At 50.6% G+C, this 15,674-nt stretch overlaps 1 protein-coding gene across 8 annotated transcripts in view; it reads right to left on the reverse strand.

Annotated features, from left to right (window-relative positions):
• The window catches only part of TTC7A (tetratricopeptide repeat domain 7A), a 184,527-nt gene that overhangs the window by 85,105 nt on the left and 83,748 nt on the right, over positions 1-15,674 (reverse strand). For all 8 annotated transcript variants that reach the window (XM_082358066.1, XM_082358064.1, XM_082358065.1 and 5 more), the window contains 3 exons: positions 3,111-3,189; positions 2,143-2,300; positions 1,451-1,514 (listed from right to left, as the gene is read on the reverse strand). In XM_082358066.1, the coding sequence (XP_082214192.1) occupies positions 1,451-1,514; positions 2,143-2,300; positions 3,111-3,189 (301 nt within the window). The remainder of the gene's footprint in view (positions 1-1,450; positions 1,515-2,142; positions 2,301-3,110; positions 3,190-15,674) is intronic.

Below are 15,674 nucleotides of genomic sequence, written 5' to 3' on the forward strand. Positions count from 1 at the left end.
AGAAGTACACTGTTCTCCCATGAAAATCAGATCTGGCACTTGGTACCTCTACCTCCACATTGGGCTAACCAGCTAGATGTCCCCACCCAGCAGCAACAACCTAACCTCCACACAAGCACGCACCGTGCAAACCTTTCAGGACCATGTCCCGGCCAGTTTGTCCTCGGGATCCAAATATCCATGCCCCTTCCCCGGCACTCTTGGATCCGAATGGACCCCGCCTGGCTGGGGAAGGATACACTCTCTCACCCCCAAGTCCAGTGTCCCTCTTCCTGTCTACTTGCTGGGGGACCTGCTCAGCCAGAGGCAACCCACTGACCAGAGGTCTCTAAACAAACCCTGGCATCACACAGTCCCAGGTTTCCAAAGGGACATTTGTTTCTGGCTATTTGGGGACCCAGTTCCTTAAACTCCACTTTCACACACTGCTCTCAGGTGCATCATTTTAAAAAACCTAGCTCTCAACCCGGGGGTCCCCAGCTCATAAGCTCTGAGTGGCCCCTCAGTCAGAGGACACCTGGCTTTGCTGCTCTTGCCCACCCTTCCTTCAGCCCCCTTGGACCACCCCATCCTTCATCTCACCACCTCCCAGACCACCCAACACACCTCTCCCCAACGCTGAGCCTCCACGGCACGTGTGTGTGTGTGTGTGTGTGTGTGTGTGTGTGTGCGTGCGTGCGCCCGGGGCAGGAGAAGCGGGTCTTGTGGAAAAAAAACTAGAGAGCATTTCACGTGTGCTCTATCTGGCACACCTTACCCCCTCCGCCTTATTTCTCCACAGCACTTAGACATCACAACCCTGGGTAGTTGAGTAGTTAATTCATTTATTGCCCACCTCCCTCACTAGAATGTAAGCTCCATGAGGGCAGGGAGTTTTCTCCATTTTGTTTGCTGCTGCTTCTCTGGCGTCTAGAACAGGGCCTGGCACAAAGTGGATGACACTCTGTATTAAGAGTGGCATGAATGAGTGGATCCCTTGTACAGGCACCTCACCTCTGTGAGTTACTATCACCTAGAGGTGGGAGCTGAGGCTCACAGAGCTTAGGTGATCTGCCCAGGGCCCTCAGCTACTGAGTGGCAGGGCCGGAACCTGAATCCAGGCCTCCTGCCGTGAAAGTACACGTTCCTTCCACTCCCTTCCATCATCACCGACCCAGCACAGAAGTGTTCATGCAACCTTCTGTTGACTTGCTTTTGTAATTCCAGAAGCAGGAGGTGGGAATTTGTTAGCTCGCCCAGTCCCTACTCATTTAGGGGTAGGACCCAGGCCCCCGAATGCAGCCTTGTACTCCACACCTAAATCTCATGAGGGACCCGTACCCTCTGAGGGGGGAACAGATCCAAGAAGCCTGCTTCAGGGACATCCCCGGGGGCTGAGCTCGGCCAGGACCTGGTGGCCTGCGCCCAAGCCCCACGGCTTTATTCCACGGGCCAGAGGCCTTGAGCTCACCATGGATTCGCTGATGAGTAGCAGCAGCAGGGCCTCCTCAATGTTATCCTTCGGGCAGTAGAGGCTGCAAGACACAAATGGCAGCCTGGCTCCAGCACGGCCCCCCGAAGCCGCACGGCTGGCCTGCCACGCCGGCCCTTCTGCCCCGGAGTCAGCACCAGCCCTGGTAAGGTGACCTTCTCCTGCATAATTCACAGGCACAGGATCCCACCTGCAGCTCTTTATCATGCCCCAGAGTCATGGATCTGAAAGCCTACGGTGGGCGAGGGCTGGAAATACTGCGATGCTCTTGAGGGGGTTGCCCCTTCCAGCCCCCAGCACTGCATGAAGCGGCTGGGGCCAGCAGCCGACAAGAGCGAGAAAGCAGCTCACAGACCCCACCTTCGATTACTGGCACAAACACGACAGACGGTGCATTGAGACCATTAGGAAGGCAGGTACCCCCCTTCCCCCGCCCGCCAAATAATTTGTTTGGCCTTTGGGTGCCTTAGAGGACGCCCCCTCAACCCCCCACCCCGAGAGCTGCCTTCTCTAGTCTATTTGGCTCCTGCTGCTTCTGAAGAGCCTGCCTGGCAGGGAGCTGGGTGGCGGCTGCAGGAGAGCATGGGGCAGAGAGAGGGACCGCCAGTGGGGACCGAACCCTGGGGACGGTGGCCTGAGCCTGGCGTGGTCCCCAGAGCAGATAGGCTTACTTGTCTCCTTCGTAGAGTTGAGGTTTCCGCAGGGCCTGCGTGATGAAGGAATTCTCCTCCTTGCTCATGAACTCGGGCAGCGGGTGGGACAGGGGGCTCCAGTAGCATTCCTCGCTCAGGGAGTGCAGCAGGACCCCCGCCAGGTGCTTGGCTGCCATCTGGCAGAGAGGGAGGAACTCAGATGCAGGCACGTGCTGGCTCTGCCCGGCCGCGGCCTGCCGTGCCCTCCACTCACCATCCAGCCAAATCTGCCTGCTTGCAAATTGCTGCCCCTCCAGGAGGTCCACCACTGTGCCCCAAGGAGCCCCCTTGCTTCTCTGTGTCTCCAGCACTGAGCTGCCCCACCCCTTCTGTTGGCCTGTGATGGCTCCGACTTCATCTTTTGTCCTCTCTCTTCTCCTAAACAAGAGGTACATTTCCTCCTCCTCCTGGCCCCATGGAGCCCAGCACGGCTCTGAGTATTCACAGCCCTTGCAGAGCATAAAGTCCTCAGTGCAAGCAGCTCTCCCCACCAGATACCTTTCTGATATTTGACCGAAAAGTCTAGAGTGAGAAGCAGCTGTGGCTCTGATTAGGGGTAGAAGCCTAAGAAGGTAGGCCTGAATTGGGGCAGGAAAGCAAGCCAAGGTTATTTATTAAGATCATAAACAAGTCCTTAAGAATTAGCACACCACCTTGCTAGGAAGGGATGACAGGAGGTTTCAGCATTGATCTAACATGAAGGGCTATGTGCAGTGCTGCGATGAGAAGGATGCTGAGGGTGTGTCCCAGGCTTGGAGGAAAAGAATGCTGAGATTGACTAGCAATGCCTGCCATGAGCACGATAGGGAGAGGAGAAGCACACACTCGACATATTGTTATCCCTGATTCAGAGGCTGCCTGCTAGGATTTCTGCTGCCTCCCACTGAAATCAACCCCTGAATAAACCAGCCACAGCCAGCACCCAGCCCTGGGGCCTCCTCCATTACCACTTTGAAGTTCTGAGTTGCTTTGGTCTCCACAGTGCGTAGGACCTCCCGGAGTTCTCTCATGCCTTTCACGATGTTCCTAGTGGGAAGACAGTAGAAGCAGGGTCATTACCAGCCTAGTTCCCACAAAGACATCCTCATCAAACCTGCAGACACTAGGAGGAGCCTGCCCATTTGAGTGTTATTTGAAAACATCCAATAATTGGTATGAAAGGTCAGAATTGTTAACACCAGGATCCTAGAGGCTCAGGACATCAATGATCAAAGAATAGAAAGGATCCCTCTCCACCGTAGCCCTCTAGAAACCCAGGCCTCCAGTTTACCACCAGAAAGAGACCAAGATCGAGTATTTCAAACAAGATGTTATCTTGGCCCAAGTGCTTTGGGCTGGTGCCAGACTTTCTGACTTCAGTCAACCTCAAATTCTCCATCTTCATCTGTCACATCCGGTCTACACTGGAATCCATCCTCACCTCTCAATCCCTAGCACCAGGGCCGTAGCCTGGCCTGCATCACCTGGGGCCTAGATGACAGTGACAGCTGGCCTCACCCCCTCCAGTCAGCCCTCTGTGCCTTAAAGTCATTTGCAAGCTTTTTAAAGTGTGATCCATAGCAAGAAATACACCTGACATTGCAACCCTGTATATATGCACACACTGCTTACATAAAACTGAAGTTAAGTTTCCTGATATATTACCTATCTCTACTATGTGCAATGCAATCCACTCTGATATTTTCTATTTTACGTCTCCCACTACTTCCCCATTTTAAAAATGCTGGCGGCAGCCCACCAAACAGATCTTGCAACCCACTGATGGGTGTGGCCTGAGTTTGAAAAACCACTCCCACTGCCCCTTGAGGGCTCTACTGACATGCAAAAGTCATCTTGTTCCTTCCCATGTTGGCCTTTTGTCGGTGCCCCCAGGCTTACAGAATTCAGTCTAGGCCCTCAGTACGGTGTCCCAGGGCTGTCTGCCCCTTGCCTCTCTCCCATCTCATCTCCCACCACTCAAGTCCTTTCTGAACAACCGTCCACAGTTCGCTATGTCAAGTCTTGGAACAGGCTTCCCCTACTGCCTTAAAGAGCCCTTTCCCTACTCATCCTTAAAAAAACCTGTGTTTTTACACATCACTTTCCAACATCACTTCCTCCTTGCAGCCTTCCCTGGGCCCCTCCCCACACCCACCTCTCCTGACTGCATAGCTTTTGCCCCGTGTTAACTCCTCTTTTGAAGCAAGCATGGCATTGCAGTCATTTTCCATTTACAGGCTGACCCCTTTCCCACTGTGCACCCCCTGAGGGCAGTCTTGTTCCTGAAGCTCAGCCCGGGCATGTGTGCTCAGCAAATGTCTGAGGACTGCCGTCCTCACTTGTTCCGGGGGGTTCCCTAGATCAATAGCTCACAAGGGAAAGCAGAGGCTCCCAGGCCAGCAAATTTAGAAATGAAAGATCACAGAGGGTGAAACGCCAAAGGTGGCAGCTGGGAAAGTCAGGTGAGCCCCTCCTGCAGTTTTCATGCATGAAATAGATTCCTGGGGGCTCTGAAGCTTGGAGGCATAAAAGGACAGGAGATGAATTCCTTGCCTTCTGGGAACCTCTGGTTTCATACAAGCAAGCCCCAAATGTGCAAACAACCAACACTATGAACTCAGATTCCTGTTTGTAAGGCTGAGAATGGAGACAAAGATCTGGGGGATAGAGTCAGAGTCACAACGATCTTCCCTAGTCTGCCTAGAGCTTCTGAAGAACCAGGAGGGGCAAGCAGCACAGGGCTCCACAGGGTCCTTAGAGATGGTTCATGCCTGGGCAGTGCTACTGAGGGCAGAGCTCACCCCTGTGGGCTATGCACGGCCCTCTCCTCTATAAAATCAGGTCTTCAGTTGCAATCAGCATCTCCCAGACTTCTGTCATCTGCATACCACATCTACAATTTTTGCTATTAGCTGTACACCATCAGTGTTATTATTTTGTGTAATACTTTTCTTTATATCTTCTTTCTTTTTACTTCAGTAGATATCTTACCTTAATCAAGCATACCTGAAATCATGGACTTGGTATACTAGTTGTTTTGTTTCAGGTTCCTCCCCCAATACACACTCAATTTAGGAATGAGAACTGCAATTTTAACAAGATCTTGTGCCTCCAAAGTTGTATATTTTTATTATTTTCAAATCTATAAGGGACTCTGGCATCTAAATAAGCTCCCAGGAATTCTTTAGCAAAGCAAATAATCACCTTTAGGCATCTTTTGGGTAAATCCCAGTTTTTACTGAATGCAGGTAAAGAGAAAAACCAACATAGGTTCCAGTGGCCAGGGCTAGACAGGGAGAGATCTGGGCTCCTGGCTGGTGCCGACCTGTTCTGAAATGTCGGGAATGCCCGTCCACCTCAGCTCAGCCCTCTGGGAAATGGGAAACTAAATGGGGTTTCTCCCACCAGCTTGAGTAATCCTGTCCCGGGTCTAAACTGCCAGTGCCAAGTAGAGCTGGGGCTTTTCTGAGCCCTGTGACAGGCCAGCTTGAAAGATCTTTTTGTTCTGGTCTCTCACACTGACCTTTCTGAGCAAAGCTGCCACTTTTAATAATATCCAAACAGGGCCTCAAACAAACCCTGGCCCAGAATCAGGCTGCATGTGGAGAAGCCAGGAGGTCATGGATTCCAACTCAAGTAAACTCTGGCTGGCCAGGAGCAGAGAAAGAGGATATGTGCATGCAGGGATGGGTCAAGGGAAACAGCTCATCTTAGGGGGGCCTCCAGGGGAGCCACGCAAGGAGGCGGCAAGCTCCCCCAGGCCCCTGGTCAGCAGTAGGCAGTGGGGCAGATTTTTCTAAAGCACTTCATCTTATCCAGTCGTTGCAACTTCTAATGAGGTTGGTGAGGGGAGCTTCACATTCCTGGGTACCAGCACAATGCTTGGAATATAGAAGGCACTCAAGAAATCATTGTGGGAACTTCCCTGGTGGCACAGTGGTTAAGAATCCACCTGCCAATGCAGGGGACACGGGTTCAAGCCCTGGTCCGGGAAGATCCCACATGCCGCAGAGCAACTAAGCCCATGCGCCACAACTACTGAGCCTGTGCTCTAGAGCCCGCGAGCCACAACTACTGAGCCCACGTGCCACAACCACTGAAGCCTGCGCGCCTAGAGCCCGTGCTCCGCAACAAGAGAAGCCACCGCAATGAGAAGCCTGCACACCGCAACAAAGAGTAGCCCCCCGCTCAGCACAACTAGAGAAACCTCACGCACAGCAACGAAGACCCAACACAGCCAAAAATAAATAAATAAATAAATTTATTAAAAAAAAAGAAAAGAAATCATTGTGGAATAAATAAATCCTCATTTTCCAATCACAAAATTAAAACCTGGAAGATACCTGCCTTTTCAGGCCATCACTCACCCAAGGGGAGAGGTGGGTTCACTGAAGGTATCAAGGGGTTCAGATTTCACTCCCTTTTAACTAACAAAACCCTTGACAAAGACAATGGCACAGTCCTCCCCCAGCGCTGCAGTTACTTTCCTTTCCTGGCTATTTGAACTCCAGGACTCCCTCAACTAAGTCTTTACAAAGTGCCTACTGTATACTAAGTGCCTGGATACTGTACACCAAGTGTCCTGTTCTCAACAGGGATCCAACTAATGCAGAGAGAAAGAATTAAGAGACCGAATGAGTGAATGAATAGCTTATTCACAGCCCTGCACATAAGGAGCTCACGGTCTGTAAAGTTAGACACGCTCATGGTTTATTCAAGAGCTTAGCAAAATATTTTGCATACAGTACGTGCTCAACAAACTTTGGGGGGGTGGGGATTTTGTTGGATTTGAAACAGAGAATGAGAAAATGCAAGGAATTTTTCACTGAATGGAACCTAAACAGGCTCTGGTACATACGACACTGGCCAGAAGTCCCCGTTTCAGGGCTGGCATTGCTAATTGTGTATGAGAGGTTTCCGGTCAAAGACCCAGAAATGCTCAGCCAGTTGGCAGATCCCAACAGCTAGAGGGTTGAATCAGGAGACAAGGTCAGGTGAAGTTCAAATGGTTATGAAGCTATTCCTTCTTGCCACACACTCACATTATCAGTTTCAAATGTGAAACTGATAGCTCCCTCTTCACTCCCAGCCCCAGAAAAAGGCTGTGACACTTCCTTTGCAGGACACTGAAGACATCCAGGAGAGGGGAGCTTTCTAGTGAGGTGGGGTATGGGCGGTGGGTGCTGACAATAAATAAAGGCTGTGCATTAAGAGACGCTGGAAGGATGTGCTCTCTCCGATGGGCCTCAGAGGTCTTCCTGTGCCCAGAGGTCTCTTCTGTGACCACCAGGAGGCTCTCCTGGGCTTCACTGTTGGGTGATTCTGGCCCCTGAATGCCCCTGAGAGCCTTCTGTCTTGTGCCCTCCCCCAGCGCTGCAGATACTGGGTGGTTGCTAAGAATACAAAATTACTACTGACTGAACACACCCCTTACGGGGTCATACCCAACAGCAGGTTTTCTAAGGTGCCTACACACACACACACACACACACACACACACACACACACACACACACACACACACAACCAGGTTTTCTAAGGTGCCTACACACACACACACACACACACACACACACACACACAACCAGGTTTTCTAAGGTGCCTACACACACACACACACACACACACACACACACAACCAGAAAGGGAGAGTGTCTTCATAAGGCCGCACAACCTGCCAAGCCCTGGGCAACTCCCTCAGAAAACACTCTTCTCTACTGTTTGGTTTTGGTACAATGAGCATATATTGCTTTAGTGATTAAAAACAATTTTTTTAAGAGCATGCACAAAACATGCAGCCCACCTGGTTCAACACACATGGCCCAAGCTCACTCTCAGCCCTGAACCAAGAATGGGCTCTGTAGGTCAAGGGAGAAGAGAAAAAACCACCCCAAAGAGAAATGGCCTCTTGCTTGCTGTGGGGGAAGGAGCCAAGTTGGCTCACGTCCTTTTTTTTTTTTTTTTTTTTTTTTAATTTATTTTTGGCTGTGTTGGGTCTTCGTTGCTGTGCGCGGGCTTTCTCTAGTTGGGGCGCGCGGGCTTCTCATTGCGGTGGCTTCTCTTGTTGCTGAGCACGGGCTCTAGGCGTGCGGGCTTCAGTAGTTGCAGCACGTGGGCTCAGTAGTTGTGGCTTGCGGGCTCTAGAGCGCAGGCTCAGTAGTCGTGGCCCACGGGCTTAGTTGCTCCGCGGCATGTGGGATCTTCCCGGACCAGGGCTCGAACCCGTGTCCCCTGCATTGGCAGGCGGATTCTTAACCACTGCGCCACTGGGTAAGTCCCGGCTCACATTCTTTTCTTGAGAGATACTCAGAGACCCGGTCCTAGTGAGGTCAGGGTCATCAACAGATTCCCTGGCATTGCACCACCCCCAGGTGTCCCCTGCTGCCTCAACCCCTGGGCTGCTTTGTGCAAAGGAGAACCAAGCCTCCCCCACAGCCAAGACCCTGGGCCCAGCAGCCATCAACGCCCCAGCCCAACAGAAAGCTGCCTCCTGGCAGGGGCATCCGCAGAACTGCCCAGGGCGAGGCTCCAACCAGAGTCCACGGCTGCCCTCTGGTGGCAGTGAGGGGAAGCGGACCCCAGGTAGGGGCCTCCCAACTCCTGACTTTCAGGCCAGCACTTTCAATCCCAGGTCAGTTAGGCAGAGCAAGGGGCAGGAGTCAGCTGGGGGAATTAACTGCAAGGCCCTTGGGAAAAATGAATGTCCCTCAGACACTGAATGAGTAAGTGGGCAGCATAAGGGAGGCCCAGGCCTCACCGAAGCTCAGAATTAAAGGAGAAGCACTGTCTGGAGGCCGAGAAGATGTCACCCACATTACACAGTGGAGAACACCACACCCTGTAAATTATGTCAAACCCTCAACTGGAGGGACAAGTTGGACCCTGGGAAGAGCACTGCTTGTGGCCACCTGGCCCCTGGGGCTGAGCACCCCATTCTCAGCAAGGGCTCCGCTGGGCCCTCTGGAACCTGGGTCCACCCCATGCCCACATGGGAATGAGCTCAGGCTCTCAGGTTAGAGCCCAGGATCTGTGAAGCAGATCCCACCACCTTTTCCTGTTCGTCAGGCCCTAAGGAATCTCTTCTAACACCCAGCAGCGCCTGAGCCCCGGGGGCTCCATTCCACCTGGCCCCTCAGGATGAAACGTCTCTCTAGAGCCCACCCCGTCCCAGGCAGCACTCGCACCTCTCTGCCTTCCTTTCCTTTCGTACAGAGCGCTGTCCATCGTCAACATCTGGATCCCACACCGTCATTTCCCCACTGGGACGTGAGTTCCGTGAAGAGGGTCCTCATCACTCCATGGGCTCTCGGAGGCCAGCTGGGAAATGAGCTGCTGGGCTTCTCCACCTTGGCACCGTCCCCCCTACTGGGCTGTGACCTCTCTGAACACAGGGAAGGGTTTCTCCCCAACCCTTCCCAAACACCGCAAGAGCCCAGGCAAGTGCGGGTGAGTTTAACCTGCAGGAAGTGGCTCTGGAGCCCTTTAAAAGACTCTCCAGAGCTGCCCTGGAGAAGGTGACCCAATATCAGGTGTCTGCGTCCCAATCTCCCCCTGACCTCCTGCCTCTCACGCCTTGGGCTAAGACAGTGGTTCTCAAGTGGGGGCGATTTTGCCCCCTACCCCCAGCCCAGGCCACTTTTCAGTGTCTGGAGACATTTTTGGTTGTCACACTTGCGGGGTGGGGTGTTCTACTGGCATCTACTGGGTGGAGGCCAGGGTTGCTGCTAAAACCTACAGTGTACAGGACAGGCTCCCACAACAAAGGAGATCTGGCTCAAAACGTCAGCAGTGCTGAGGCTGAGAAACCCTGGGCTAAGGTGACTTTTTTTTTTAACTTCCTAATAATGACAAATGTATAAGAAAAATACTGGAACCGGTGACTCACCCAGGAAGATGTAACTTTGACCTGAAGACCATGATACATAATTACAGGAGCTCACGGATGCAGACCTACTGTGGGTGGGTGGTATCCTGGGCCCGGGACTATGTAATGAGCATGGCCTCAGGCTGTGGGGTTGGGCAGACACAGTTCAGCACCAGGCTCCTGGCAATACCACCTGTTAGCCTTGTGACCTTGGGCAAGTTACTTAACCTCTCCTTCAGGAAAATGGGGATATTACTAGTTCCAACTTCACAGGATTACACGTAAAGGCATTAGCATTCTGCCTGACATGCAGTAAGTATTCAACATTAGCTACTATCAAGAGGAAAGGTGTAAAGAAATTACTTAAAGCCTGCCCAGGCACCCAGGGCTACTTTATATATGTCACATTCCAGGGCCACCGCTGGGCTGGATGTGTTCACAGGAAACTGAGAGAGGGGCTGAGTTGTTCCCACGTGTCCTGGGAACTACTCCTCACACTCAGGCTTTCAAATATTTGGACTGTTTGCTTGGAAAGAAATGATGATCCAGTTTCCATTCCTCTTTATTTGGGAATAAAGGGCGGGGGTGGGGAGGGAGTCAGCATCAGCTTTAAGGACTGAAATTTGTGCTTCAGGAAGAAGAGGACAAAGACAGGGGAACAAAGTGAGAGCAAGAGAAAACTAACTAAAATTACTTGGGCTTTCCTGGAGGGATGACGGTTGGTTAATGCCTCTGCCCACAACCGGCACGCGTGCGCGTGCGCGCACACGCACACACACACACACCCTGAGTGTGCAGAACAAAGACAGGGCAGGAAGCAGGCCCACCCTCTGAGAATGTGACTCAGGGTCCCAGAGAAGGAAGGAGAGCCGTAACTCAGCACATCAAGGATCAGCCCCATCACTGGGGCCCTGTCCTTCCACACACCCCACAGGTGCCCAGGCTGCCCTTTGACACCCCCAAAACTGGAAACGGCATGGGTTTCCAGGCCGCTCAGATCTAAAGCTGGAATCCCAGTGGGTGAGGTTGGGCAAGTGACTCAACCTTCTCTGAGCCCCAGCCCCTCACTAGTGGGCTGGGGTCACATGACCTCCTTCACAGAGTGTTGTACACAGAGCATGTGGTCCAGCCTAGCACACAGCATGTGCTTGATAACTGCTGGCTCTCTCCCTCTTTCCCTCCTGGCTGTCCTGGACGTTCACCTTGACCTCATCATATCTGCAGAGAAGCTGGTGTGGGGAAGGGAGCGGCTGTCCTGGACGCTCACCTTGACCTCATTCATATCTGCAAAGAAGCTGGTGTGGGGAAGGGAGCAGGCAGCCCTGAGGGGTGGAGGTGGGGGGACCTCAGCAGAGAGGGAGTTAACAGGGCTCTGAATTCCGTACTCCAGTGTCTTTTCGTTCCCTCCCTCCTCTTGGACCCTCACACCCTGGGATGCAGGACAAACAGATACCCCCCATTAGAGGTGGGGGTGGGGAGTAGAGGAGGAACTTGCTCAGGATCACTGAGTGGCCTCTACTCCCCAGCCCTGCCCTGACGCCCACCAACTCTTCAAACCAGAAGCTGGGACCACGCATACCAAGTAGAGGCAGACTCGGGGGAACAAACGCTAGGCTGTGAGCACCTCGGGGGCGGCAGCAGGGTCTTAACTGCTGGGTTTCTGCTGTGGGCAGTGTAGACTGGTGGTTAATGGTGTCAGACAGTACCGGCACACACAACCCTGGCTCTGTCCAGGACAAGTCACTTATGTTCTCTGTGCCTCAGTTTTCCCATCTGTAAAATGGGGGTGCTAACAACAGCACCTACCTCAGAGGGCTCCTGGAAAGACTAAAGACACATGCCAGCAAAGCACTTAAGTGCCTGGCACAAATTCAGCTCTTAATAGGTGGCACATATTAGTATAACAAATATTTGTTAAATGAATGAATGAAGGACACAGAACACTAAAATTAGAACTGTCCCCTCCCCACAAAATCTACTCCATGGGACTCCCATATGGAAGAAGAGCACCTCTTCTGCAAGAGGCCTTGGGAGGGAGAACCTCTTAAACAGAGAGCAGGCGTCAGCAAACTCTTTTCTTTAAAGGATCAGGGAGTAAATATTTCAGGATTAGCCATCTGATCTCAATCCCAACTTCTCCGCTCTGAGGGTGAGACAGTATGTAAATGAATGGGTGTGGCTATGTGCCAAAAAAACTTTATTTGCAAAAACAGGGCGACGACAGTCTCCAGCTAAAGAGAAGCAGCTGGGTGGCAGCTGCCTGGGAAGTAAAAACAGGAACCAGCCTGCTAGGCCACCATGTCACTGAAACTGAAATTCAGTAACTGAATAGGAACAAACAAGCCATGGTGGAGCTAGAGCAGAGGCAGCGTGCGCGTCCCGGTGACTCCCCCCCGTCCCACCTCCCTGGCCACAGAGTGGTTGGTCGGAGGCACCCAGGGCTCCCAGGCCAGTCCCACCCTTGGGAGGTAAACCACCTTGGCTCTCTGGGCCTCCCGATCCTCATGTCCCAAACGGGACACCACTGCCTCCCTGGCCTGGCACTAGAGAAATTTTTTTTTTTTTAAAGTGTAAACTTTAAGCTTGAGGCAGCAGCCCATCCAGCTGTGGACTGCCTCAAAAAAATAATAATACAAATAAATGATAATACTGCCTTAGATTTTCTAAGCAGCTGTGACAAATCAGGTGCTCTGGTGGCTGTTCACGTATGAGGAGAGAGCAGGGAGAGAGCCTGTTTCCTGGCCGGGACCTTCTCCCTGCTCTTACCATCTGGAGGACAGGATTCGTGCGGCACCCCGCCTCCTCTAGCACGAGGGCAGGGTGGTGAGCGAGGAGGACACAGGCCTCCTCCAGGCCGGGTTCCAGCTGAGGCAGGACTGCCTCCCCCCAGGCCCACGCCCCCCCCAGCCATCTCAGCCACCTCTGCTTCCTGGGAGTGGCCTCACCACGGCCTGCTCGGCATCCTGGGCAAAGACTCCACTTCCTTCTCTTCCAGGCATTGAGGGCTGAAGCTCGGGGGGCTTCCAACACCCCGAACGGGATGTAGCTCTGATGGGACAGGGATGCCTGCTGGATGGAAAAGCTGCCTGGGCCAGAAACTGCGTTTCAGTCCAGCTGTTCCCCTTGGAGTCCCAGAGCGCTGGTTCCTAAAGAGCGGTCCCCAGAGACCCACCCCAAACAAGGGCTCCATGTCAAACGAAACTGAAAACTTTACATGTCTTTGCCTCCTCCTGAAAATTGACTATCTGCAACCATGCTCCTTGGAATTCCTAAAGGGTCTGAGAAGTCTTTAACCCAATGTTTCCCAAGTGTATTTGGCCTTGGACCCTCCCAAGTTTCCCATCCTGGAATCCTCAGCCTCATCCTACCTCTTCTGCCCCACCCAGACTCCTCCTGTCTCTGGGAATCTCCCCTCCCTCGGGGCCCAGCTCAAGGATGACTGTCCCATCCACACAGCCCACCAAGCCCTAAGCCCACCTGCAGGCGTGGGCTTGGCACCTTCCCCTGATGCCACAGGGAGCGACTTCATGCAGAAGAGAGATTAGCAGGAACACAAAAGAGGCTCCCAACCAAGCCCTGAGTGGAAAAAGCAGGCTACAAAGCAGCAGTACTATAAGATACTATTTTGTTGTTGTTTAAAAAAGAAAAGAAAAAAATATACCTGAATATCTGTACATAGAAAAATGTGAAAAGACATACATCAAAATGTTAATAGTGGGGGGCTTCCCTGGTGGAGCAGTGGTTAAGAATCCGCCTGCCAACGCAGGAGACACGGGCTCGAGCCCTGGTCTGGGAGAATCCCACATGCCGCGGAGCAACTAAGCCCGTGCGCCACAACTACCGAGCCTGCGCTCTAGAGCCCGCGAGCCACAACTACTGAGCCCACGTGCCACAACTACTGAAGCCTGCACGCCTAGAGCCTGTGCTCAGCAACAAGAGAAGCCACTGCTATGAGAAGCCCGCGCACCACAACGAAGAGTAGCCCCCGCTCAGCACAACTAGAGAAAGCCTGCGTGCAGGAACAAAGACCCAACGCAGCCAAAAATAAAAAATAAATAAATTTATTTTTAAAAAAATGTTAATAGTGATTACCTAGAATACGGGGCCAGCAAATTTTTTTCTGTAAAGAGCCAGACAGTAAACATTTTAGGCTTGGAGTCATATAACTCTGCAGTTGTTGCTCTAAAGCAGCCATAGATATAGAAGATACCTAAACCAACAGCAAGCTGTGTTCCAAAAAACTTCACAAAAGCAGGTGACTGGCCAGAAGGTCATAATCTGCCAGTCCCTGATCTAAAGATTGAATATGTGATTTTTAAATTTGCCTGTTTTATATTTTTATGTATTTTCCAAGTTTTCCACCATAAACATTATAATTATATTACTTACATAAACTAGGAGGGAGGGAGGGATCAATGAATTATGCATTTTGGGGAGGGAGGGATAAATTAGGAGTTTGGGACTAAAATATACACACTACTATATATAAAATAGATAACCAACAAGGACCTACCGTATAGCACAGGAAACTATACTCAATATTCTGTATTAACCTATAAGGGGAAAAGAACCTGAAAAAGAATACACATATATATATATCTGAATCACTTTGCTGTACCCCTGAAACTAAAACATTGTAAATCAACTATACTTCAATTAAAATTTTTTTAAAATAAATTATGCATTTTTAAAGGTGCAAACAATTAAAACATAAAAATCTAATGAACCTCACTCCTAAGAAAAGTGCAAATTTAAAATGACGCTGAACCAATAAGGACCTACTGTATAGCACAGGGACCTATATACCCAATCACTTGTAATAACCTATAACGGAAAAGGATCTGAAAAAGGATATATATATATGTATGTATACATATATACATATATGTATATATATAACCGAATCACTTTCCTGTACACCTGAAACTGCCAACATTATAAATCAAATATACTTCAACAGAAATTATTTTAAAAAACAAAAGAAGTAATTACCTTCCAAGTACCAACACTGGAAAAGTGAATAGATAAATATCATCTCCCCTGCCAACAATAATGATGCTGAGATAGCATATTTCACCAATCAAGCTTAATAAAACATCAAAAAGCTTGCACTAATCCTCCTACACTGTTGGAAGGAATGTAAACTGGTACAGCCACTATGGAGAACAGTATGAAAGCTCTTTAAAAAACTAAAAATAGAGTTACCATATGATCCAGTGATTCCACTCCTGGGCATGTGTCTGGAGAAAACTATAATTCAGACAGATACACGCACCCCAATGGTCATTGAAGCGTTATTTACAATAGCCAAGATGTGGAAACAACCTAAATGTCCATCGACAGATGAATGGATAAAGAAGATGTGGCATATATACACAATGGAATACTATTCAGCCATAAAAAAGAATGAAATAATGCCATTTGCAGCAACATGGATGGACCTAGAAATTATCATATTAAGTGAAGTCAAAGACAAATATCATATGATATCATTTATATGTGGAATCTAAAAAAATGATACAAAGGAATTATTTATAAAACAGAAATAGACTCACAGACACAGAAAACAAACCTATGGTTACCAAAGGGGGAAGGTGGGGCAGGGATAAACTAGGAGTTTGGGATTAGCAGATACACGCTACTATATATAAAATAGCTAAACAACAAG

Source organism: Balaenoptera borealis (genome assembly GCF_965194805.1).
Source record: "Balaenoptera borealis genome assembly, chromosome: 15".
NCBI lineage: Eukaryota > Metazoa > Chordata > Mammalia > Artiodactyla > Balaenopteridae > Balaenoptera > Balaenoptera borealis.